This window comes from Ovis canadensis, chromosome 9 (assembly GCF_042477335.2).
Source record: "Ovis canadensis isolate MfBH-ARS-UI-01 breed Bighorn chromosome 9, ARS-UI_OviCan_v2, whole genome shotgun sequence".
NCBI lineage: Eukaryota > Metazoa > Chordata > Mammalia > Artiodactyla > Bovidae > Ovis > Ovis canadensis.
Window position 1 is genome coordinate 42288858 of NC_091253.1, and position 24149 is coordinate 42313006.

At 44.9% G+C, this 24149-nt stretch overlaps 1 protein-coding gene and 1 long non-coding RNA gene across 21 annotated transcripts in view; one reads left to right on the plus strand and one right to left on the minus strand.

The window, feature by feature from the left end:
- SPIDR (scaffold protein involved in DNA repair) overlaps nucleotides 1–24149 on the minus strand; it is a 283040-nt gene that overhangs the window by 70560 nt on the left and 188331 nt on the right. For all 20 annotated transcript variants that reach the window (XM_069599972.1, XM_069599975.1, XM_069599974.1 and 17 more), the window contains one exon: nucleotides 23295–23524. In XM_069599972.1, coding sequence (XP_069456073.1) covers nucleotides 23295–23524 — 230 coding nt within the window. The remainder of the gene's footprint in view (nucleotides 1–23294; nucleotides 23525–24149) is intronic.
- On the plus strand, nucleotides 793–6666 carry LOC138445753 (uncharacterized). The gene is made up of 2 exons (XR_011258986.1): nucleotides 793–2127; nucleotides 6135–6666. It is a non-coding gene; the product is annotated as an uncharacterized lncRNA (long non-coding RNA).

The following is a 24149-nucleotide window of genomic DNA, read 5'->3' on the forward strand; positions in this document are numbered from 1 at the left end:
TGGTGGGCTACAGTCCATGGGTCACAAAGAGTCGGACACGACTGAGTGACTAACACGTGCACAAAATTAGCCCCTCAAACAATCACACAAAAACACAAGCACTTGGCATACTGTTAGGTTCTCAACTAAGTTCCCTTTTTTCCTCCTTGAGTACAGAGTGAAAGTGAAATGTTACACAAAGGAAGCAACAATGGTAACAGTGTGCCGACATTCTTTGGGCTAAGAAAAAAAAATGTCTTATGATTTCAGCTTGAAAGAAGTTAGCATAAAAAACGAGAATATACGAAATGATTACACAGTGAACAGAATTAGAGTGATGTTTCTATTGCTGGAAATTTTCTATAGATGTCACCATGTTGCTTTTATGGCTTAAAAGCACACAAAAAATATTAATGGACCAGGCTGTTCCTTCCGTGGTTATGTTACTTCATGCACAAGATGGGCTGTGAGCACAAGCAATTCAGTGTGCAATGTTGAGCAATGCTGCTCCCAGCACAGTTCTGCCAAGCCTGGCCCACGCCTGGGCACCACGTGTGACCTCCCCAAGTTGGGAGCAGGTAGAACGCTACTATCTGTTTGACATAAATATAGGATGGCTGTTCCATTTGGTACTTCACTCTCAGCAGAATCAACCACAGTACAGGGCATGTCATAATTAAATTAAAACATAATAATTTTTTATGGGCTGTAACGCAAAAAGTTGTGAAAAAACATTTCCTAACTCCCCTGTCATTTTTCTAAAAATAGTCCATTCCAAAGGGTTTAACGCAAAATATGTTCTGTTTGGGTGTTGGGGAGCGGGATGTGTGTGCAGAATTCTCTTTTACATCTGTGACTCCTGCAAAAATATCTGGCAGTACATTCAGTTCTGTGTCTTAAAACCTCACAGGGACAATTTAAAAATAATATTATAAATGCTCATGGTTATCATCACTTAACTAATCTAAAGCAATGAGACATTTGGCTCTTCAGTTTTCTCAGATCATCTGGAGGTAACGGCTGAATCCTGGATGCTGGTCTCTCTGAAAGACTTAAGTTTGTCAGGGGGTAAATTTCACATAAATCAAGGCGCTGTATTTTACTGGCCTTCCAGAAAGCAAAGGACAATTATAAATGAAAACCGTATGGTGATTCTCTGAATTTTACATGAGTTGTGAACTCTGAAAAATCTAATAAGAATTCTTCATCTGCCCTTCAATCCTTTTCCAAATGTTAGGAATAGATAAATCTAAACTTGTTTTTGAGATACAAATTTCCTCTTTCACCATTTGCCCTGATATGTCTAATGTGATGACTCCTGAATCCAGTGCTTTTCTGGGCTACGTTTCAGTTTTACAGTATACATTAATATTTGTGAAGTTAAAAAATCCATTAATACATGAAATATGTAATTATGAGGAAGTAAGACCCATGTGATTATGGACAAAAGCCTAAATTCTTACTTTCTGTTTGTACAAGTGCAGTACTGATTTTCCCTAAAATCTACTGTAATGACAAGTTTGCAGCCTGAAGTCCCCACTGTTTCCAGGCCAGCAGAGGCTGCAGGGAAGAGCAGACTTGGAAGGGGCGGGCCCACCTCCCCTGCCTCAGCCACCCCCCACCCCACCACGGGGTTGGCTGGATGCTTGCTCTAACCTCTGCCCAGGCCTGAAGGAGGCACCTGACTTCCTGTGGGTGGTCATAGCTGCTTTGCTGCTTTTGAGCTCACAGGAAAGTCAATAGGTCTGGGCTACACCCCTGTAAGGACCAGTTGCGTCAGACTGGCTGCAGGTTCACCTGGGCTCAGGAGCGCAGGTTTGTGACTGACAAGGAAGACATGGAGAGCACAAACTGCCACCACTCTGCATGACGCCGCACCCAACTCCGCACCGGTGCGTGAGGCTGGACGAGAGCATGGGTGGTGGACCCAGACCACGAGTGGACCAGGTGAGTCTGTGCATCATTTCCCCCAGCCCCGGGAGGCTGCTTGGACCATGTGTGACCAGGAGAGGCCGCGCATCTCGCGCTTGGCCGGGTGGACCCGGAATCTCATGATGCACCTCAGCACCCACAGGACAACGTGAAGCCTCCAACCCCGCTGCCTGCCCAGGGCAGAGGCCAAGGGAGCACCAGGGCTGGCCGCTGAAGGTGAGACTGGAATCATACCCTGCTTCCCACTCTCCACTGCTTCACTCAGAATTCACATTAACAAAACTTTCACCCATAATTTGATTAACATGTTTTCCTAGTGCTTACTATTCTCCTGTGTTCATTCCCTCACTTGTAAATCGTAAATCCTGGTATAAAGGTTTCATGTTTGTACTTCCTTTGGCCCACAAGTTTGCTATGCTACCTCTATCACTCTGTAATTCATCACATCTGAAGGCCAAGTACACAGAGATCCCAACATTCCCAAAGTCAGGTCATTTAGCATGTGACAGGAGCTACTGTATCTGAAAAATAATACATTAACCATTACACACTTTAATTTCACACAATTTTTGTATGTAGTTCAAAGCATATACTTATATCTTCATCTGTTATTGTGACAAGAAGTGTTAACCATTGCAGAATTTTTACAGATCACTAATAGCTAGATGGAAATAAATGTGTATATATATTCAATTCTACGTAGAGAACTGGAAATGGGAAATAAAAAGCATTTTGAATGGAGAGTGTTTATTGGAGAAGGAAATGGCAACCCACTCCAGTATTCTTGCCTGGAGAATCCCCATGGACACTGGATCCTGGGTTGCTGAGTCAGACATGACTGAAGCAACTTAGCAGCAGCAGCATTGAATTCTTCTGCTGCTTGTTTTGGGGGATTAAAGGATAAGCCAATTTAGCTAGCATTCCGAAGTTGCCAAAAATCTGTGGGGCTCAGCTCCTTGATGGATCGGTCTCACTAGAGGCGAGAAAGTACGTTCTTTCAAACCTGATTTATCAGCAGAAGTGAGCTTCTTCGGCATGTGAAATGATGACGTCTTGAAAACACGGGGGCTGAGGGTTTTCCTCTGACAGTGGCAGCAGCTGCTGGAGGAGATGCAGGCCCCTCTCACAATCCAGACTTATCCCTGGTTCCTCCTCATGTGCCTCTCTTGCCCAGAGCAGATTCTGACAGGGTCAGAGACCTGGTAGCTATACTGGTCAGGGTGGGGCTTCCCCTGTAGCTCAGTTGGTAAAGAATCTGCCTGCAATGCAGGAGACCTAGGTTCGATCCCTGGGTTGGGAAGATCCCCTAGAGAAGGAAATGGCAACCTACTCCAGTATTCTTGCCTGGAGAATCCCATGGACAAAGGAGCCTGGCAGGCTGCAGTCCACGGGGTCGCAAGAGTCGGACATGACTTAGTGAATGAAACCACCACCACCATTATCAGGGTGGTGCCAGGGGCTGGACTGCCATTCGCCTCACTGAGTTGTTCAGGGGATTAAATGAGGTAGCAGAGGTGAGGAGCCTGCTTACAGTGGGGCTTCGCTGTGTTCTCACTTGTGGAGCAAAGTCAGCGAGGATGGTATTTCAGGCTCTTGCCATTATTCACCTCAGCCTTTGAGGTGTGAAAGCACCTCTGGACAAGAATGCCAGAGAACAGAACAGATAGGCTGGTCCCAATAAAACTTTATTTACAAAGAGAGGTGGCAGGATGAATTCAGCCCATATCTATTTCCATCTAGCTATTAATGATCTCTAACAAGTGAAACTCTACCTTCAGTCAGAGTTCGGCCCATGAAAAGCTACAGCGATACAAACAGCTGTGTTTAACTTATCCAGAAATGGCTGGGTAAAAAACTCTCTCCCCCAATAAGATGATGATTCCTTGCTGTGGGAAGAGGGAAAACCACTCTCTTCACCCAGTTTCTCTAACACCAATGGGAAATGTCCACGCTCTCCTTGCAGGCGTCAGCCCAGAGAGCATGATCTATGAAGGACAGCTGGCTTCACAGGAGAGCTATCTATATTTTCTGTTTTCAAGGGTGATTTGAACAGCTCCCAGGGACTTCCTGTGTTTTCACGGAACCTCTCTAAATCACATCCCATGACAGACGACAGGGTGAGCTCATGTAAACACGGTCGCGGCATCATGAGTAACAAAACCTCTTTCCACCAGAGGCCCTTTATCCTGCGTAAGAGACCTGTGCACTAATAGCAGCCCCAGCTTCAGTTAACCAGCTACAGCTGACTGGATGCTATAAAAAGAACAAACGAAAACATGAACACTGCCTCTCACCCCACTTGAGCCAGTGTGTCAAGGCTGCTCAGCCCTTTCTAAACACTCTGTGAATGAAGTGGCTGAGCTTGGTTCTCTCAGTTGTTTACTGAACAGTGTGTGCAGGAACCACTGAGCAGAGATGGGGAGGGGAGGAAACACAAGATCCATTAGCACATGGGGCCAACATTCTACCTGATCCCAGATTTAGTTCTATAACATACAGGGGGGCGGAGAAAACTTTCAAAAGCAGAGCTAGAGTACTCTGAGCAATTTTTTAAGCACACATACACACTTTGAGTACTTAGGTTTACATTGTGAAAAACTGATCATTAAATCTGGGATAAATTAATACCTTATCAGATATTCTGAGCCTCATGACTCAGCTGGTAAAGAACCTGTCTACCAATGCAGGAGATATAAGAGACAATTGTTTGATCCCTGGGTTGGGGAGATCCCCTGGAAAAGGACATGGCAGCCCACTCCAGTATTCTTGCCTGGAGAATTCCATGGACAGAGGAGCCTGGCAACCACAGACCTCTGGGTCGCAAAGTCGGACACTACTGAGCGACTAACCATCTCATCCTCTGTTGCTCCCTTCTCTTTCTGGCCTCAGTCTTTCCCAGCATCAAGGTCTTTTCCAGTGAGTCGGCTCTTCGCATCAGGGCCAAAGTATTGGAGTTTCAGCTTCAGAATCAGTCCTTTCAATGAATGTTCAGGGTTGACTTTCTGTAGGCTTGACTGGTTTGATCTTGCTGTCCAAGGGACTCTCAAGAGTCTTCTCTAACACCAGTTTGAAAGCATCAATTCTTCAGCACTCAGGCTGCTTTATGGTCCAACTCTCATATCCATACATGTCTACTTGAAAAACCATAGCTGTGACTCTATGGACCTTTGTTGGCAAAGTGATGTCTCTGCTGTCTAGGTTGGTCATAGCTTTTCTTCCAAGGAGCAACAGTCTTAATTTTGTGGTTGCAGTCACCATCCACAGTGATTTCGGAGTCCAAGAAAATAAAATCTGTCACTGTTTTCATTTTTCCTCCAACTATTTGCCATGAAGTGATGGGACTGGATACCATGATCTTAGTATTTTGAATGTTGGATTTTAAGCCAGCTTTCATGTATTTTAAAAAATTATATCTCATGTAGAGTAATAAATTGCTTCTCAAGTAATTATAAAAAGGCAACACATTTACTTATATTCTTTTTGCATAATAAGTACTAGTGTGTTTTGAGAGTTTATATTCACAAAATTAAATTATGAAAAAATATAGCTTCATAAAGAGAAATTAACACCTGTTAAACTTCAGAAATGTTCAATGCACAGCCTATCATCCTTGGTGGTATTCTATTACAGTTTGTGTTAATGTATGCACCCAAAGGGAAAAGCCAGTAATTCAAGTGATTCAGATTTCAAATAAATTCAGTTTAGGTTTCCTTCAAGACTAAATAAAGCAATTAAATTGTTTTAGTTGAACTGGATGATAAGAAAAGATGTCATGGATAGATATATCTCAGCTGTAGAAGATAAAAGGAAGATAGCTTACTAATTTAAAAAACCCAGCTGAACCAATCAACTAGAAATGACACATGGGAGGAATTCTGATTCAAACACAAATCACAGATATAAAAGTGTGTAACTCTGTCACCTGGCACTCTCCATGTTAGGACTTGTGACAGGAAGGCCCACTGAAGCCTCAAGGAGTCCTCTGAGGACTCGCACACTCTGCAGATGCTCAGTTGCCCCGTGAACCATGCATGGTGCTGCCTACTTTAAGCACACGGCCTCCTGGCACCAAGTATGTACACAGATGCCCCGACACACACAAGACATTCTCACCTTAGAGTCTCCAACCCCCACGTGAGATCAAGGACCATCCAGGGTGAATCTGGGCACAGAGGTGACTCGTGCAAGCTTCCTTTCTGTTAATGCCACTTTTTGCACTGCAGGGTGATGCACCACAAGAGGCTCACTGAAGATACACTAACTGACCACTCCTCTGCAGCACGGGTCCATCATCCCCCTGACCTTCTGCTGACTGACCACTCCTCTGCAGCACGGATCCATCGTCCCCCTGTTCTTCTGCTGACTGACCACTCCTCTGCAGCACGGATCCATCGTCCCCCCGTCCTTCTGCTGACTGACCACTCTGCAGCATGGATCCATTGTCCCCCTGTCCTTCTGCTGACTGACCACTCTGCAGCATGGGTCCATCATCCCCCCCTGACCTTCTGCTGACTGACCACTCCTCTGCAGCATGGGTCCATCATCCCCCTGACCTTCTGCTGACTGACCACTCCTCTGCAGCACGGGTCCATCGTCCCCCCAATCTTCTAAAGGAAGACAGAGGGTCTTCTGAAGACCAGAGTAATGCCTTCTCAGCACACAAGTATGTTTGCGGGGAAAGAATCCCAACTCTGTACTTTCCACACAGAAATGAACATGAATAATAAATCACGTCAAAGACAACCAACTCAGAAATCTGGCTCACATATCACTTTGCTCTGAGCCTATAAAAGTCACAAGCGCTCTTGGTCCAGACTCCCTCTAATACCAATGGAGGAAACGGAATGCTCTAGCTTTGTCATTATCCAACAGGAATTAAAACATAAAGCTAATTTTTGAAAGCTAATGTCACAGTGTAGAAACCTGATAAACAGTACTTCAGCCAGCTTGCGGGTCAACAACAGCAGGGGTTCAGTCATGCGACAGGGTGCATGCACCCTGACACGATGTGCTGCGAATGGCTCTCCACCTGGGATCTTCCTCCCAAACCTATACTGGCCTAAACATCAGGAGGACACAGAACGAGGGCTATTCTACCAAACACCTAGCCAGTAATCCTCACAACCAGCAAGGTCATCATAAGAGAGCAGATCTATGACACACAGTCTGGAGTAGCCTAAGAAGATGTATCAGCTAAATGTAGTATGGTCTGTGGATGGAATCCTAGACCAGAAAGAGGACATGAGGGAAAATCTGAGGAAATCTAGTAAAGTATAAGTTAATAATAACAGTATCACTACTGGTTCAATAACCATGAGATCGCATGATAATAATAATTAAAAATAGCCTGAAACTTATATAAACTTACATAATATTGTAAATCAACTATAGTTCAATTAAAAACAATAGAGGAAGCTGTGTATGGGATATGTAGGACCTCTCTTTGCAAATCTAAAACTATTTTAAAATAAAAACTGTATTAAAATCAACTTTAAGAAAAGCAAAGCTAAGTGCATGCTTGTAAACTCCAATTACAGAGAATATTATTGCAGAGAAGGATCAAGCACAACAGAAGTAGTTCCATAACCTGGTGACTCAAAGCAATTATTTTAATAATCTGGTTACAATACCTTCTCTACTAAGACTCACGATGTTAGTAACTTCTAGGATTCCTAACCTTAAAATGTATAATCACAAAAAAGTTGGATTTAGGCTGTGCAAAAAAAGCATCTGACAAGATCCAACACTCTTTCATGATAAAGATATTCAACAAACTAGGAATAGAAAGGAACTTCCTCAACCTGACATAGGACATATATGAAAAATCCACAACCAACATCAGACTCAATGGTGAAAGATAAAGTTCCCCCTAAGATCAGGAACAAAGTGAAAATACCTCTTCTTGCTACTTCCTTTTAACTGTTGTACTGGAAACTGCGCCCAGAGCAATCAGGTAAAAATAAGAAACAAATGACAAATATACTAGAAAGGAAGAAGTAAAACTGGTCTTCAGACTAGTTACAATAGTTGTTATTAAAAGAAAGACAGTAACATGTGTTAGGGAGGGTGTGGAGACATCACAGTCCTGATACAGGAATATGAAATGGTGGGTCTCTGGTGGCTCCTCAGAGAGTTAAACACAGAATTACCATATAGTCCAGCAATACTACTCCTGGGGATATGCCCAAGAAAAATGAAAATATCCATTCCCAAAGACTTCAGCTGATGAGTGGGTAAACACAAATGTGATGTATCTATACACTGGAATATTATTCAGCCATAAGGACAGAAGGCTCCAACATGGACAAACTTTGAAAACATGATGCTGAGTCAAAGACACCAGGCACAGAAGTCCACACACCGTTAGGACTCCATTTACACGAAATGTCCAGTACGGGTGGAGACGTAGAGACGGAAAGCAGGGCTGTGGCTGCCAGAGGCCAGGGGTGGGGGAGGCTCATAAGAGGGACTGATAATGGGCACAGGATATGCTGGAACCAAATAGAAGTGGTGGCTGCATGACACTGTGATGAACTAAGTATCATTGAGCTGTATGCTTTAAAATGGTTAGTTTTATGTGAATTTCAACTCAATCCAAAAAAAAATTTTTTAAGAAAAGGTGACATGGACACACAGAATCCATGTGTTCTAACAGGCATTCAGGGAACCAGTCCCACAATGTACAATTCCTCTCCAGGCAGTGATGGAAACAGCCCCTCCTCATGTAAACTTCCAGGCGGCCTGAGAGCCCCTGAGAGGGGCTTCACTGCCACACCTCAGTCCCAGGTTTGGTCTCTGCTCCACTTTTCATCGACCTGCCCCCACCCCAGAACAGAGCACCAACTCTTCCTTAGGAAGCACCTGGAAGAAATGCCAAGTTTAAACATAAACAGACTCTGGCAGACTGTCCCCATGTTGGATGACACTAGATACCAAATATGCTGTAGCCCTGGTACAAAGCATGTCACTGTAGGAGTCTCATTCTGGCCTTTTCTGAAGAGAAGATGACGCATTAATGAGCAGAGTGAAAACTGGAATTACTTGCTTTTGAAAGATTTAAAGATAACATTTTCCAGTGTCTTTGCTGTCACTGCAGTTTTCTACTTTTCTGCAGCTCCCAGAAAATCAGGCCTTTGAAGAACGTCTACGGTCTCCAACACACCGGGATCCTACTGCTGCTTCTCTGGGCGTAGACTCATGGTGCAGAGCCTCCTAGGCCACCTCCCAGTTTTCCAGTTCAGTTCAGTTCAGTTCAGTTCAGTTGCTCAGTCGTGTCTGACTCTTTGCGACCCCATGAATCACAGCACACCAGGCCTCCCTGTCCATCACCAACTCCCGGAGTTCACCCAAACTCATGTGCATCGAGTCGGTGATGCCATCCAGCCATCTCATTCTCTGTCGTCCCCTTCTCCTCCTGCCCCCAATCCCTCCCAGCATCAGGGTCTTTTCCAATGAGTCAACTCTTCGCATGAGGTGGCCAAAGTACTGGAGTTTCAGCCTCTGCATCAGTCCTTCCAATAAACACCAGTTTTCCAAGAGGCTGTGTAAGTGGTGTGTTGGTCTTGGTCTCTAAGTCATATTCAACTCTTTCTGACCGCAGGGACTGTAGTCCGCCAGACTCCTCTGTCCATGGAGTTTTCCAGCAAGAATACTGGAGTGGTTGCCATTTCCTTCTCCAGGGGATCTTCCCTGGAGTATGACCCAGGGATCAAACCCACAGCTCCTGCATCTCCTGTTCTGGCAGGCAGATTCTTTGCTGCTGCGCCACCAGGGAAGCCCCTGGTATAAGTGGTGAGACGTTGGGAAATGTGGCTCTTCTCTTTCTACTCCCCTACATGTAGCCGGCCTGGTCCTCTCTGCTCCGTGTTCAGAATCCACCATGGGGAGAGGAAAGACAGGCCAGGACACAGCCAGAGACCCCACAAAGCAGTGGGCTGACAGTAAGGGCTACTCTAAACCCGGAGACTGGCCCAGCCAGCTGCCCCTGCATGATTCAGACCTTCTCTCTTTCATTCAAGTTATGGGTTCCTTCCTCCTCACTAAGTTTCATTAAAATGTTGTTTTCATCCTTTTATCTTCTACCTGTGGGGGCTTGCTTCTATCCTGATTTCTTAACTTAGCTCTGTACTAATTGTAACAAATCCCTTAAAACCTTTAGTCATTCGCAACAGGTTTTGTTTTTTTTTTTTCCTCTTGATGAACACCCTGGGCCCAGAGCAGCTCTTACTCCTTTCTTGCTTCCTCCCTAGAAGCCCCCCTGCCTGCTGCTTTATACTGAATAACCCCCCTGCAGGGGCCCTGAGTCTTTCCTGAAGCACAGTGTCCCTGGCAATTCAGAAAACCACCTACCCCAAGCCTCCTCATAGGTCTCTTTAGAGGAATGACGGCTCCATGCTCCGCTGTGCCCACAGCTTGGTTCGTCCTGCCTAAAGACAGCGACACAGCCAGCCATGCACTGCACCCTCAGCTCCTCACCCACGGCTGTTTCTCCCATCCCCACAGGCTGCCTTCGTGGTTCTGTACCAAAACCAATGAATCAGTCCTTGACCTCAGATGGTTAAACGGGGGCAGTGAAATTCAAAAACCACATGTATGGGCTGATTTTGAAAGTACTGACAAGCGCCAGTATACAACACCTGGCCATTATCCTCACTATACAACAAGCACTGTCTAGATGCCCTTGTACCCATCCCTCTCTCTTTTTGTGTCTGTGCAAATAAACATGAAGGTTCAGAATATTTTCATCACTGCCAGGCCAACTGGTCCAGAAGAGACCAGGGGTCCTTGTTCACAGTGTCTCTCTCTTCCCAAGAATGGTTTTGGAGGATACGTTTGCTGCAGTTTTCTGTGGCACATGGCACTCATCAGGCTCAAGCTAATTAGAACTTCAGGGCCAAGAAATGAGCATAATGAGGGCAAGCCTCCCAAGACTGCCAGCTGGCTGCCCCAAGTGCTCTGGGTCCAACAGCAGCTGGGAGGCAGGGCGGAACAGGTCCACGTGACAGAGGCGAGCAGGGGGAGAGGGGGCGGCAAGCGTGGCAGCCCAGCTGGAGTGGGAGGTCAAGTCCGGTCTCTCTGATCTCGCCCCTCTGTGCGTCTGGCTGCAGAGGCATGTGGGGCTGAGTGTTCACATCTGCTCCCCTCTCCCCATGCCCCTGACCCCGACGCTGCCGGCTGGCACCCTGTCTCCCAAGGCTCCACTCTGCGCTGTCCTCTAACAGCACACATTCCAGAGTGCTGTCTGGCTCACAGGAAAGTTCTAGCGTGACCACAACACAGCTCCAGATCAAGCTGCAGGCACGAGAGGGTGGGGGTGCAGACCATCAGAGGTCCCCAGCCTCTTTAAGTAACAGAAGTTTCCAGAGAAAGGAGGTCAGGAACAGGCAGAAAATTCCACGCCTTTTATATAGGGCCACCTTGAAACCATTCTTGATCTTGATGGATAACAGGTGCTGGAAAATCACCAAGGTCAGACTAAGAAGCAAACTCTGAACTATGGATATATGTACCACGGTTGTCTGGCTATGAATCTGGAAAATTACTCTTGCTGTCTTCATCAGGTTATGAACATTTTATTTTCCTAAATATCTGTACTCATATCACTAGGCTGTTGCCATTCCTTTTGATTTTTTCCTTCAAGTATATCACTGGTTTAATATATAAAAAAAGAACGAGGGAACTTTCATTGCTATTTCATATATCAATAAGCTCATTAAGGATACATATACACATTCAAGGTACACATATGCTGTAACTATAAACGGGATCAATGATATAGGTTGGTATTACACAGTTTAAAGAACATGAACATACTGCTTTCAAATTATCCATAGCTCTGATTCTACTCTGAAACATTTAAAACTGCAACCAGCTACCTGTAATCTGACACTAGACCAACAAAATGATAAAAGCTTCAAAAGGAGATAAAGGGTAGGAAAATGGATCCATTTTGTGCCATCTAGAAGAGGAGAAATGAAACTCACACAAACCATCATAAATGCCAAAAGAGATACATCTAACTGAAAAAATATTTAGGGATATATAAATACAGATATAGTAGGCACAGTATGTGTACCAGGAGGCAATAATAAATATTCCTACACATAATCCTTACCCGCAAGGAGGTGACAACCTTCCAGTAAAGAACGACACTTCTGTAACTAACTTCCATACAAAGGACCACAGCTGTCATAAAGCAAATAGTGTTAAGAGTGTATGCTTGGCACCAGGCATTTTATAAATCTTATCTCACTGAATCTTCAAAACAATTATACAAGACTGACAATGACGTTACTAACAGCATGAGGCTGTTAAGAAAAAAATGAAGAGCGTTATCTATCTACCTATCTTTAACCAAGAAAATATAGCTAGTAGGTTAGCAAAGCTCAGATTCAAACCCACGCCTGCCTACTTTCAAAATTTGCCTTTTTTTTCCATTCTAATGCACTGATAAAGAGACTATTTCCATGGCTAAAACCAGGAGAGACTTGGCAGGGCAAATGGCATACAACCATAGTGAAGTCTGCACAGGCCTCAACAGACTGAGAAAATGAGCTGGGGATGAGCTGCTGTGAGAACACCACAGCATTAAATCACCACTTTGGTTTTTCTGCCTCGAGACAATTAAGAGAGCTTGCAGGGAAATTAAGAAAGAAAAAGAAATAAGATACATCCAGATTGAAAATGAAGAAGTGAAACTATCTTTATTCAAAGACTACATGATTTTATGTATGAAAAATCCTAAGGAAACCACTAAAAAACTATGGCAGCTAACAAGCAAATTCAAAAAGACTTCAGAGTATAGGCCAATATACAAAAATCACCTTCATATCTACATATTAGCAATGAACAATCTGAAATTAAGGAAACAACTGCATTTATAATAGTATAAAAACAAACAATACTCAGGTATAAATTTAACGGCTGAAAACTATAAAGCACTGCTGAAAGAAATGAAAGATCTAATTGAAAGACATCCCATGTTTATGGATCCAAAGACTAAATACTGATAAGATAGCAATTTTCTTCAAATTGACATACATATTCAACACACTCTCTATCAAACACCCAGTTGATTTACTGCAAAATAAATAACAATTAACAAGCTGATTCTAAAACTCATATGTAAATATCAAAGACTCAGAATTCTGAACATAATCTTGGAAAAATACAGTTAGAGGACTTACGCTTCCTGATTTTGAAACATAATATAAACATAGAGTAACTCAGATCACTGCAGTGCTAGCATAGAGACATGCAGACAGCGCAAAGGGGGAGAAATGAGAGGTTAGAAATACACACTTACATGTACAGTCAACTGATCTTTGACAAGGGTGCCAAGAAAACTCCATAGACAAAGAGTAGTCACGTTAGCATGACTGTGAGGCTGGACCACACCATAAACAAAAATCATTCAAATGGATCACAGACCTAAATGGAAGAGTAAACCTATTAAATCTTAGAAGAAAATACAGAAGTAAACCTTTATAACCCTGGATTAGGCAACGGTTCCTTAGATGCTACACCAAAAGCACAAGCAACCAAACAAAAGAGCAAAAAGATAAATTGGACATCACCAAAATTATAAACTTCTGTTTCAAAGACAACTATAGAAAAAGGGGGGGGGGGCGGGAAATCCCACCAGATAATGGCAGAAAATACTTGCGAATCATATATGAGACTTACATACAGAATAAAGAACTCTTATAATTCAACAGAAAAGGACAAATAACCCAATTAAGAAAGTAGGCAAAGGATTTAAACTAGCATTTCTCCAAAGAAGTATACAAATGAGCAAGACACATGAAAAGATGCTCAACATTGTTACTCCTTAGGGAAACATAAGTCAAAGCCACAATGAGATACAGCTTCATACCCACTAGGATGGGCGGAGGAAAAACCCGCAATGAGATATGGCTCTGTAACATTAGGATGGCTAGTAGAAAAAAGACCATCACAACCGTTGAGCACAACGTGGAGGAAGGAGAGCCATCACACAGCGCTGGTGGGAACGTAAAATGCTGCAGTTTCTTTCAGTTCAGTTCTGTTCAGTCGCTCAGTCGTGTCCGACTCTGCGACCCCATGAATCGCAGCATGCCAGGCCTCCCTGTCCATCACCAACTCCCAGAGTCCACCCAAACCCATGTGCATTGTGTCGGTGATGCCATCCAACCATCTCATCCTCTGTAGTCCCCTTTTCCTCCTGCCCCTAATCTTTCCCAGCAGCAGGGTCTTTTCAAATGAGTCAGCTCTCTGCATCAGGTGGCCAAAGTATTGGAGTTTCAGCCTCAGCATCAGTCCTTCCAATGAACACCCAGGACTGATCTCCTTTAGAATGGACTGGTTGGATCTCCTTGCAGTCCAAGGGACTCTCAAGAGTCTTCTCCAACACCACAGTTCAAAAGCATCAATTTTTCAGCGCTCAGCTTTCTTCATAGTCCAGCTCTCACATCCATACATGACTACTGGAAAAACCATAGTCGCCTTGACTAGACGGACCTTTGTTGGCAAAGTAATGTCTCTGCTTTTGAATATGCTATCTAGGTTGGTCATAACTTTTCTTCCAAGGAGTAAGCATCTTTTAATTTCATGGCTACAATCACCATCTGCAGTGATTTTGGAGCCCCCAAAAATAAAGTCTGACACTGTTTCCACTGTTTCCCCATCTATTTCCCATGCAGTGATAGGACCAGATGCCATGATCTTCGTTTTCTGAATGTTGAGCTTTAAGCCAACTTTTTCACTCTCCTCTTTCACTTTCATCAAGAGGCTTTTGAGTTCCTCTTCACTTTCTGCCATAAGGGTGGTGTCATCTGCATATCTGAGGTGATTGATATTTCTCCCGGCAATCTTGATTCCAGCTTGTGCTTCCTCCAGCCCAGCATTTCTCATGATGTACTCTGCACAGAAGTTAGATAAGCAGAGTGGCTATATACAGCCTTGACATACTCCTTTTCCTATTTGGAACCAGTCTGTTGTTCCATGTCCAGTTCTAACTGTTGCTTCCTGACCTGCATATAGGTTTCTCAAGAGGCAGGTCAGGTGGTCTGGTATTCCCAACTCTTTCAGAATTTTCCACAGTTTATTGTGATCCACACAGTCAAAGGCTTTGGCATAGTCAATAAAGCAGAAATAGATGTTTTTCTATGTTACTCACTGTACCAAAGCAGTTTCTTTGGAAAACACTAATTCCTCAGAGAATTTAAAAAAGAGTTACCATATGACCCAGATATTCCACTCCCAGATATATACTGAAAAATTATGTCCACAGAAAAAACTTGGATTAAAATGTTCATAGCAGCACTATTACAAAACAGACAAATCCATAGAGACAAAAGTAGATTAATGGTTGCCATGGCTGGGAGAAGGGAAGTTAGCAGCCAATTGGTATGGAGTTTCTTTTTGAGGCAACAAAAATGTTGTAATTCTAGAATATGGCCACAACTGACCAACTCTGCAAATATAAAGTATTGAACTGTACACTGTAAAAGGGTGAATTTTTACAGCATGTGAATTATATAAAAAAGAGGAGACAGAAGTAAGGTAGTTCCAACGCTGACACCTCTTCACGTGCATTAAGAACAGCAAGACCTAGAGCTGTAATTCCATGGACGCGATGCTGTTTTTACCTTTCACAGTACTCCAGAATGTGAACAGAAGGAAGGGCAGAGAACATAATAGGTCTGGATGTCAGTTAGTAGAATCACCAGTAATAAGACAGGCTGTGAAGGAATCAGGGCTGAATGACCCTGTGATATCACAAGGACCACCAACAGCTGTTTGAGAGATCAAACAGGCAAAAGGTAGGAGCTAGGAAGCTGAGATTAGAGGCTTTATTTAAGACTCGTGAACACAGAGCTAATGATTAAGAGAAGACTTGAATTTACTGAGAGCACAGGTAAGGAAGGAGAACCTGAGGAATGGGCTGTGACATCGTTTATGAGGAGACATTAAGAAAATGATGCTCTGCTCTTCTATCTTTGCATCACAATAAAAATACTCAAACCATTGAAGAGGAGTGATTCCAATTTTTCTACAATATGAAGAAATAAAGTACAAGTAACAATAACAACCTATGAATATGTGTTGCTGCACAGGTCGATCGATACAATCACTGCACAGACTGGTGGAGTATGGGGGACACAGAAGAGCACGTGGGGTGGCTTAGGTGTCCTGGTGAGGCGGAGCGGTCGTCCTCCCTCTGCGCTCTCTCCCTGCGGACATGCATGATTTGCTATTCTGGAGGAACTCCACGCCACTCTGTCTTGATACACACAAGAAGAAAGAAAAACAGTACCTATCTTGGGAGCAAGAAACAGAATGCCTGCATTCTAGTTCTCGTGTGCCATTGAATGCTGAGCATTCTCATTCCCTCAAGACCTTGCTATCAAAACCTGTTCACGCTCCTTGCATCCCACCCTCTTCCATGCCCAGGGAGCTAGCTTCCACCGTCCTCCTACCCCCTCGGCAACTCCTGTGCTTAAGTCACCCAGGAACTTCACTTGGTGTCATCTGTCACCTTGTCAGGCATCTCTGCAGCATCAGATCAGCTGCCCTCTATCACCCGAGGCACTGCCCCATGATGCAGTCCTGCCACAACCAGCCCTTCCCCTCCAGGCTCCTCTGTGCTCCCTTGTCTGCCCATCCTCCAGTGCTGCAGAACCTGGAATCTTAAAGCCAGTGTTTTCCTTCCTTGGTGTCTACCATGTCCCCAGTGTGCTCGCATCCACTGCCCTGGCTTTAGACAGCCTCTGCCTGTGATGGAACAGCTCTGAAGGTGTTAAGGCAGGAGGGCCGACAGCATCTTGCTCTCTCTCCAGGCCCTAGGACCTCTGGAATCTGGCACCATGGACAAACGTACTCTTCAATTAGCCACACATGAATGCACATACAAATACACAGACTGGCAAGCTGGAGGCTAAAAATCCCTCAATACTGACCTCCAAGCTAACGTCTTCCCTGACTGTTCACCTGACACCCTTTCCTGGATGCCTCAAAGGAATCTCAAACTGAACAGGCCCCAGATTGAATCTGCCTGAGAAGTACTCTTTCTATTTCCTTCTGCCTTACCACTCCCAACCCTCCATCCAGTCACGCGCACATGAGAAGTGTCTCCATTTCCCTGAGGCATGGTGTGAGATGGGAGCCTGGTCTGTGCTGGGCCCGGCAGGAGCTTCCTCAGGGCCTCTCTGCTTCCACTGGGGCCGTGCTCCACGCCCTCTCATTCCCAAACCATTTCCGTCCCACAGCTGACGTGTCTGTTGGACAGGCACACCCGTGGCCCACACTCGCTTGCCACTCTGCCACCTCCTTCCTGTTTGGAGCTCTCGAAGGCCCCCCACACCCCCGCCTCCATGGGTACTTCTCTTTCATCTCTTTTTCACCCAACATCCTCTGAGCTTTCCAGTGTCACTTAAGTAGCACTGCCTCAGAACACGGCCCTTCGATCCCCAAACTAAGTTCTGTGGACTCACTGTCTCTCAGAGTAACCCATTTGTTCTCACCAAGCCCTGAGCACAACTTAAAATCATAAATGTCTTTGCTTTCAATTGGTTTATGTGGGACTCCCTCACCAGACAATGCTCCGTGAGCACAGGACAATGCCTGGTTTTGTCAACTATGTAGAACCAGAACCCAACCCAGGACCAGAGGAAGTGAAAAGAGGAAGAAATGTAAGCCAAGAAACTTAAGTAAGGGTCAAAAGATGAAAAGAGAATAAAACGTCAAAGTAGAGAGAAAGGAAAATGTTTTTCTTTCCTGAGTTCAGTTCAATGAATTTCCATGAAACTAAAATGCAACTTATGGAGAAGGAAATGGCAACCCACTCCAGCATTCTTGCCTGGAGAATCCCATGGACAGAGGAACCTGGGGGGCTACTGTCCCTGAGGTCACAGAGAGTTGGACATGACTGAGCAAAACACATTAGTTCAGTTCAGTTACTCATTGTGTCTGACTCTTTGTGACTCCACGGACTGCAGTATGCCAGGCTTCCTTGTCCATCACCAACTCCCAGAGCTTGCTCAAACTCATGTCCATCGAGTCAGTGATGCCATCCAACCATCTCATCCTCTGTCATCCCCTTCTCCTCCTGCCCTCAATGTTTCCCAGTATCAGGGTCTTTTCCAGTGAGTTAGTTCTTCCCATGAGGTGGCCAAAGTATTGGAGATTCAGCTTCAGCATCAGTCCTTCCAATGAATATTCAGGACTGACTTCCTTTAAGATTGGCTGTTTTGATCTCCTTAGACTCTGAAGAGTCTTCTCCAACACCACAGTTCAAAAGCATCAATTCTTCTGCGCTCACCTTTCTTTACGGTCCAACTCTTACACCCATACATGACTACTGGAAAAACCATAGCTTTGACTAGATTGACTTTTGTTGGCAGAGTACTGTCTCTGCTTTTTAATATGCTGTCTAGGTTGGTCACAGCTTTTCTCCAAGGAGCATCTTTTAATTTCATGGCTGCAGTCACCATCTGCAGTGATTTTTGGAGCCCCTAGAAAGAAAGTCTGTCACTGTTTCCATTGTTTCCCCATCTATTCGCCATGAAGTGATGGGACTGGATGCCATGATCTTCATTTTTTGAATGCTGAGTTTTAAGCCAGTTTTTTTACTTTCCTCTTTCACTTTCAAATCAAGAGGCTCTTTAGTTCTTCTTCACTTTCTGCCATAAGGGTGGTATTATCTGCATATCTGAGGTTACTGATATTTCTCCCGGCAATCTTGATTCCAGTTTGTGCTTCATCCAGTCCAGCATTTCACATGATATACTCTGCATAGAAGTTAAACAAGCAGGGTGACAATATACAGCCTTAATGTACTCCTTCCCCAATTTGGAACCAGTGTGTTGTTCTGTGTCTGGTTCTAACTGTTGCTTCTTGACCTGCATACAGATTTCTTAGGAGGCAGGTCAGGTGGTCTGTATTCCCATCTCTTTAAGAATTTTCCACAGTTTGTTGTGATCCACGCAGTCAAAGGCTTTGATGTAGTCAATAAAGCAAAAGTAGATGTTTTTCTGGAACTCGCTTGCTTTTTTGATGATCCAACAGATGTTGGCAATTTGATCTCTGGTTCCTCTGTCTTTTCTAAATCCAGCTTGAACCACTGGAAGTTCATGGTTCCCATACTGTTGAAGGCTGGCTTGGAGAATTTTGAGCATTATTTTGCTAGCATGTGAGATGAGTGCAATTGTGTGATAAAGTGAACATTATTTGGCATTGCCTTTCTTTGGGATTGGAATGAAAACTGACCTTTTCCAGTCCTGTTGCCACTGCTGAGTTTTCCTAATTTGCTGGCATATTGAGTGCAGCACCTTCACAGCATCATCTTTTAGGATTTAAAACAGCACAACAGGAATTTCATCACCTCCACTAGCTTTGTTCATAGTGATGCTTCCTAAGACTCACCTGACTTCACATTCTAGGATGTCTGGCTCTAGGTGAGTGATCACACCATCATGGTTACCTGGGTCATGATGCTCTTTTTTTGTACAGATCTTCTGTGTATTCCTGCCACCTCTTCTTAGTATCTTCTGCCTCTATTAGGCCCATACCATTTCTGTCCTTTATTGTGCCCAACTTTGCATGTAATGTTCCCTTGGTATCTCCAGTTTTCTTGAAGAGATCTCTAGTCTTTCCCCTTTTATTGTTTTCCTCTATTTCTTTGCACTGATCAGTGAGGAAGGCTTTCTTATCTCTTGCTATTCTTTGGCACTCTGCATTCAAACGGGTATATCTTTCCTTTTCTCTTTTGCCTTTAGCTTCCCTTCTTTTCTCAGCTATTTGTAAGGCCTCGTCAAACAACCATTTTGCCTTTTTCCATTTCTTTTTATGGGGGGATGGTCTTGATCCCTGCCTCCTGTACAGTGTAACAAACCTCAGTCCATAATTCTTTGGGCACTCTGTCTATCAGATCTAATCCCCTGAAACAGTTAAATACGAAGGTCTGTTCCTCCAGGCTTTCGTCCAAATGCAAGACCACTGAGCAAGTTCTATGAATTCAATGCCCTCACGAAAGACTAATTCTCCCACAATAAATGTTTCTGCAGTGACAGGCTAGAAACAATGTGTGTCTCTGAGGGATAAAATTGTCTGTCCCTAAGTTAAGCATCTCAAGGAAAAAGGAAGTGATGGTTTCAAAAAAAGGGAGGAAGAAAGTCAGTCACCATGGACAGGGAGTAGAGTGGTCTAGACGCCACTCTGCCAGGAGGGGGTTGTGGCAGGCAGCCCACTTCTGCGCTCTCTGCTGCCGTTCCCTCCAGTAGAAACTAGTGCTCCCCCAGGCTAAAAAGCCTGTGGTCTGATTAGTCATACGTTTACCTAGCACTCATCCAACATGCAGTGGGTCCAGGTAAAGGTGTGTTCTGGCTCTGAACAGACTTCCTGCTTACTGTTTAGGGAGTGCTTTGGGTCTGTCTTCTGTTACTTTTGATTGGATGATTTATAAAACTAAAGTTCATGTGGCTTACTCTGATATACAACACTTTGAGAAACCAAGTAGAAACGGTTTTTTTTGATAGCGTGAGTTAAAAGAAGTCATTCAGAAGAACAATGGACAGCAGACTTACATATGACATTTCTGAAATCTAACGTAAACTTTCGCTAATGTTTCACAGCTCAGAGGACAAATCTATCTGACCCTCTTCAGGACTGGCAGGCCTCAAATAAAATTCTCTTAATTCCAAAGGTGACAAAAATTGGGCTGTATGCCATCAGAAGCTAAGTTGTGACTGATCTCATAAAAGTGACATGGCTAGAGTGCTGGGAGCAGACAGACAAAACGCGGTCAAGGTGCCAAGTTAGACACAGAGTCATCACGGTGTTTCCTCAGGGGGGCATATGACCTGGTTGGGCAGGAGGGCAGAATCACTGTAGCAAGAGTCCCAGAAAACAGACTTGCTTCTGTTTATGCCCAGGCACAGGCCTCAATTTACTCTGACATGGCGATTTCTGGCTCTATGGAAACACGTGGTGCTCAGAGAAGACTTCAGTTCACTGCTGGAGAAGAGTTGCTGGGGAAAAGCAGGTGAGCTAACTCAGGGGAGTGGCCCTCACTGTTCAGTCTCCCTGCTATGTCCTCCATGCTCGGGCCTCTGGACAAGACTAACTCCGTGCGCTGCACGGCTGCCTGAAGTTACCAGCAGGCAGGAAGTCACAGGCAGAAATCGCTGGTAGAAAAAAGCATTCCAGGCAACGCGCCTAAGTCTCCTGAGGGTGTCTCCCCTCGTATCGTGTTGCACATGCAGGTATGAAGGTCTACACCAGGACACATGCTGCTGAGTGACTCTCAAGGACATGCCTTATACACACCAGCAGAGAATTAGTAGAGGGCCAAGGGTCTTATTCCTTCTATATTAATTGGATTTGTAAACTGGAGAACCTGATCATTATTATAGCAAATGAATCTAGAAGAAACTAATAATGGATTATACAGTAAGACCTTTCTGTACCCCAAATACATCACAGAAGGCTTGTCTCCCAACCCAGGCCAAATGCTACGACCTCCATCCAGAAGGACCACTCTTCCTCAGGGTGCACAGTCTACTCAGGTCCCATGCCGGCTTTCCAGGGTGACTGGCCCCTGGTCATCTAGCATCTAAACAGAGCCTGCTTCCAAGTCAATATTCTTCTCTTTCTTTCAGGTCCAGTATTCTCTACAACCCTGTCATGTGGGGATTCTATATCTCACGATGGTTTTCCTTCATCCACGTATAACTGTCAGCAAGTCAATCTCTGAGGCCCAGTGTTCTCATCTGTGAAATGGGTTACCGTCCTCCAGCCTCTGTTTACAATCTCACATGTGCTACAAGAAGCCTCCGTGCCCACTGATACATATTCATTACATCTGATTAACTTGGTGTTGCTTTCTTATTTCTGAGCTTTACGCCTGCCCTGCCTTCAATCCTCTGTGAGCACAGCCTCAGTTGGTATCAGGCGTGAGCAGTGCTCTGCGGGCCTCAGGATCTCCTCCTCAGAGCCCAGCATGGTCACAGACCACAGAAGAAGCCAAGCAAGACAAAACCTTTGTCTGATCTGTAACTGTCTCAGGTGATTCTGTTTAGAAGGACACAATTTTAAGTCTAGCACAAAACTGGTCAACAGCTACAAGTATGTTAAAGACCTAAAGACGGATATTCAGGTTTCACACATACATTTTCCAAACAGAATAAAAATAAACGTTTCTATAATTCCACAAGAAATATTCTGTAACTCTCCACCTGAAAGGACGGTGAAATTCCTGGTCCTTCAAAGTAAGCCGCGGTCCACTGGAAGGCGACTGACAGGTAACAGAGTCGTGCTTCCTGCCGCTCCTTCCCAATAACATCAGAAGGCACCGTAAGGACAGGATGCCTGTGACTTGTTATTTCTTCAGTATGTGTTTCTCTAACAGCAGAGGCACAAAATGATTGACTGTCAGATAAACTGGCATCTATGCTTTTAATTTCTATTCTTCTGTAAATCTGTCTTACTGCTTTGAGGGCAATTTACCATAGAAAGATAACCTCAGAAGGGTCTGACAAGGATAAAGAAACTCTTACTCAACCATGTGTCTACAGCTATCTGAAAACACACAACCAGGAAGAGTCTAAGTGTGAGTAGAAAGATGCCACTCCCAATATCTGCTGGAGTGAAGCACTGTGAATCACAGGTCTACCCTTGCTCCCACAGCTGTTGAGTTAGGCAGGGCACCAAGGCAGCCACTACCCACAGGGGGCTACCTAAAATGACTTAATTAAACTTCAGTGAAATTATAAATGTAGTTTGCTCAGCCCCAGCAGCTGTACTTCCTGCGTGGTCAGTGGCTGCCGCATGGGCGAGGGCAGTGAGCAGCATCCGTACCACTCACAGGACCTGTGGCAACACCGAAGTGGACTCAAAAGCCCCATCTGAGAGCCACAGACCCACCAGCTGCCATTTCTTTATCCTGATTTCTAAGACATAAAACTTGACAGCTATTGCCATGGTCTCTTCAACCTTGCCTTGGCTCTTTCAGAACAATACCAATCATGCTTGTATGACTTTCAGTAGCATGAACTATCAAAGGTAAAAGTAAATGTGACTAACTTTTCTACTAGGTCTATTTAGATAAACTGGAGAAGGGAATGGCAACCCACTCCAGTATTCTTGCCTGGAAAATTCCATGGACAGAGAAGCCTGGAAGGCTATAGTGCATGGGGGCACAAAGAGTTGGCCACAACTGAGTGACTGAGCACATTTAGATAATTATACATGGACAAAATCCTCTGTCATACCAGGTGTTCCAAATTTTGATGTAAGAGAAAATCAACCAAAGAAACACCACCCTTGTGCGTGGCGATGAAACTGCTGAGAAGAGCTTCCCCTCTGTGCAGATGAGTGTGGGCCCGGCACCCATGTCCGTCACTCACCGTGCTCTGGGTGGGACTGTGCTGTCTGCCTGCTGGCCTCTGCAGGGCAGGGAGTACACTCTCTGCACCACCACTCGCACGCCCACTCCCGTCCAGGCAGCAGCTCCGTGGCTCTCGACTGCATCCAGCAGAGAATCCCTCAGGGGAGCTCGGCTGGGGACGCATGGCTCTGCTTGTTCGGGACGGAGGGTCCGGTCTGTGCCCACTGCAGTGTGACGATCACACAGAACCTGATGAGACATGCAAAAGGAACACTTGCAGGCTGACTCACGAGGGCATGCGCCATACGGAATGTGGCAGCCGGCGTGGCTGCAGGACCCTCAAGGAATGCAGGGACAAATGCAGAGCCGCAGCTCAGGGCTCCCATCCGCGGGCCACCTGAGTGGCCACGGCGAGCTGAGGCGCACAGACCACCTCGGGGGCTTGAGGACATACAGAAAGGACTCCTATTAAAATACCTCATGGCAATTTTAAAAGTTTTCTTCTATGAGGTAACAATCTCAAAGCACAAAGTACAAAACAAAATGAAAGAAGGACCAGGGTTACTGTGAAGTGCCAGCACTCTGCACACTCCAGTGAGCCATAGGAGTCGCCTCAACAGTCCTGGAAAACACCTTCACAAGAGGACAGCGCCTCTAGAAGACTCTGTGCCCTCTGCATCCCGGCACCGTTCTCTACATCCTGTGCTTGCGTAACAACCATGTGACCCTCACAACCCAAGGAGGCAGGCTGCAGTCACCACTGTTACACAGACAGGCATGCTGAGACAGGAGCCGAGAATCCTGCCCAAGACTGCCAGCAGGAAGCGGCTGAGGCAGGACCCAAACTCGGCTCTGAGGTCCACAGTCCGCACTC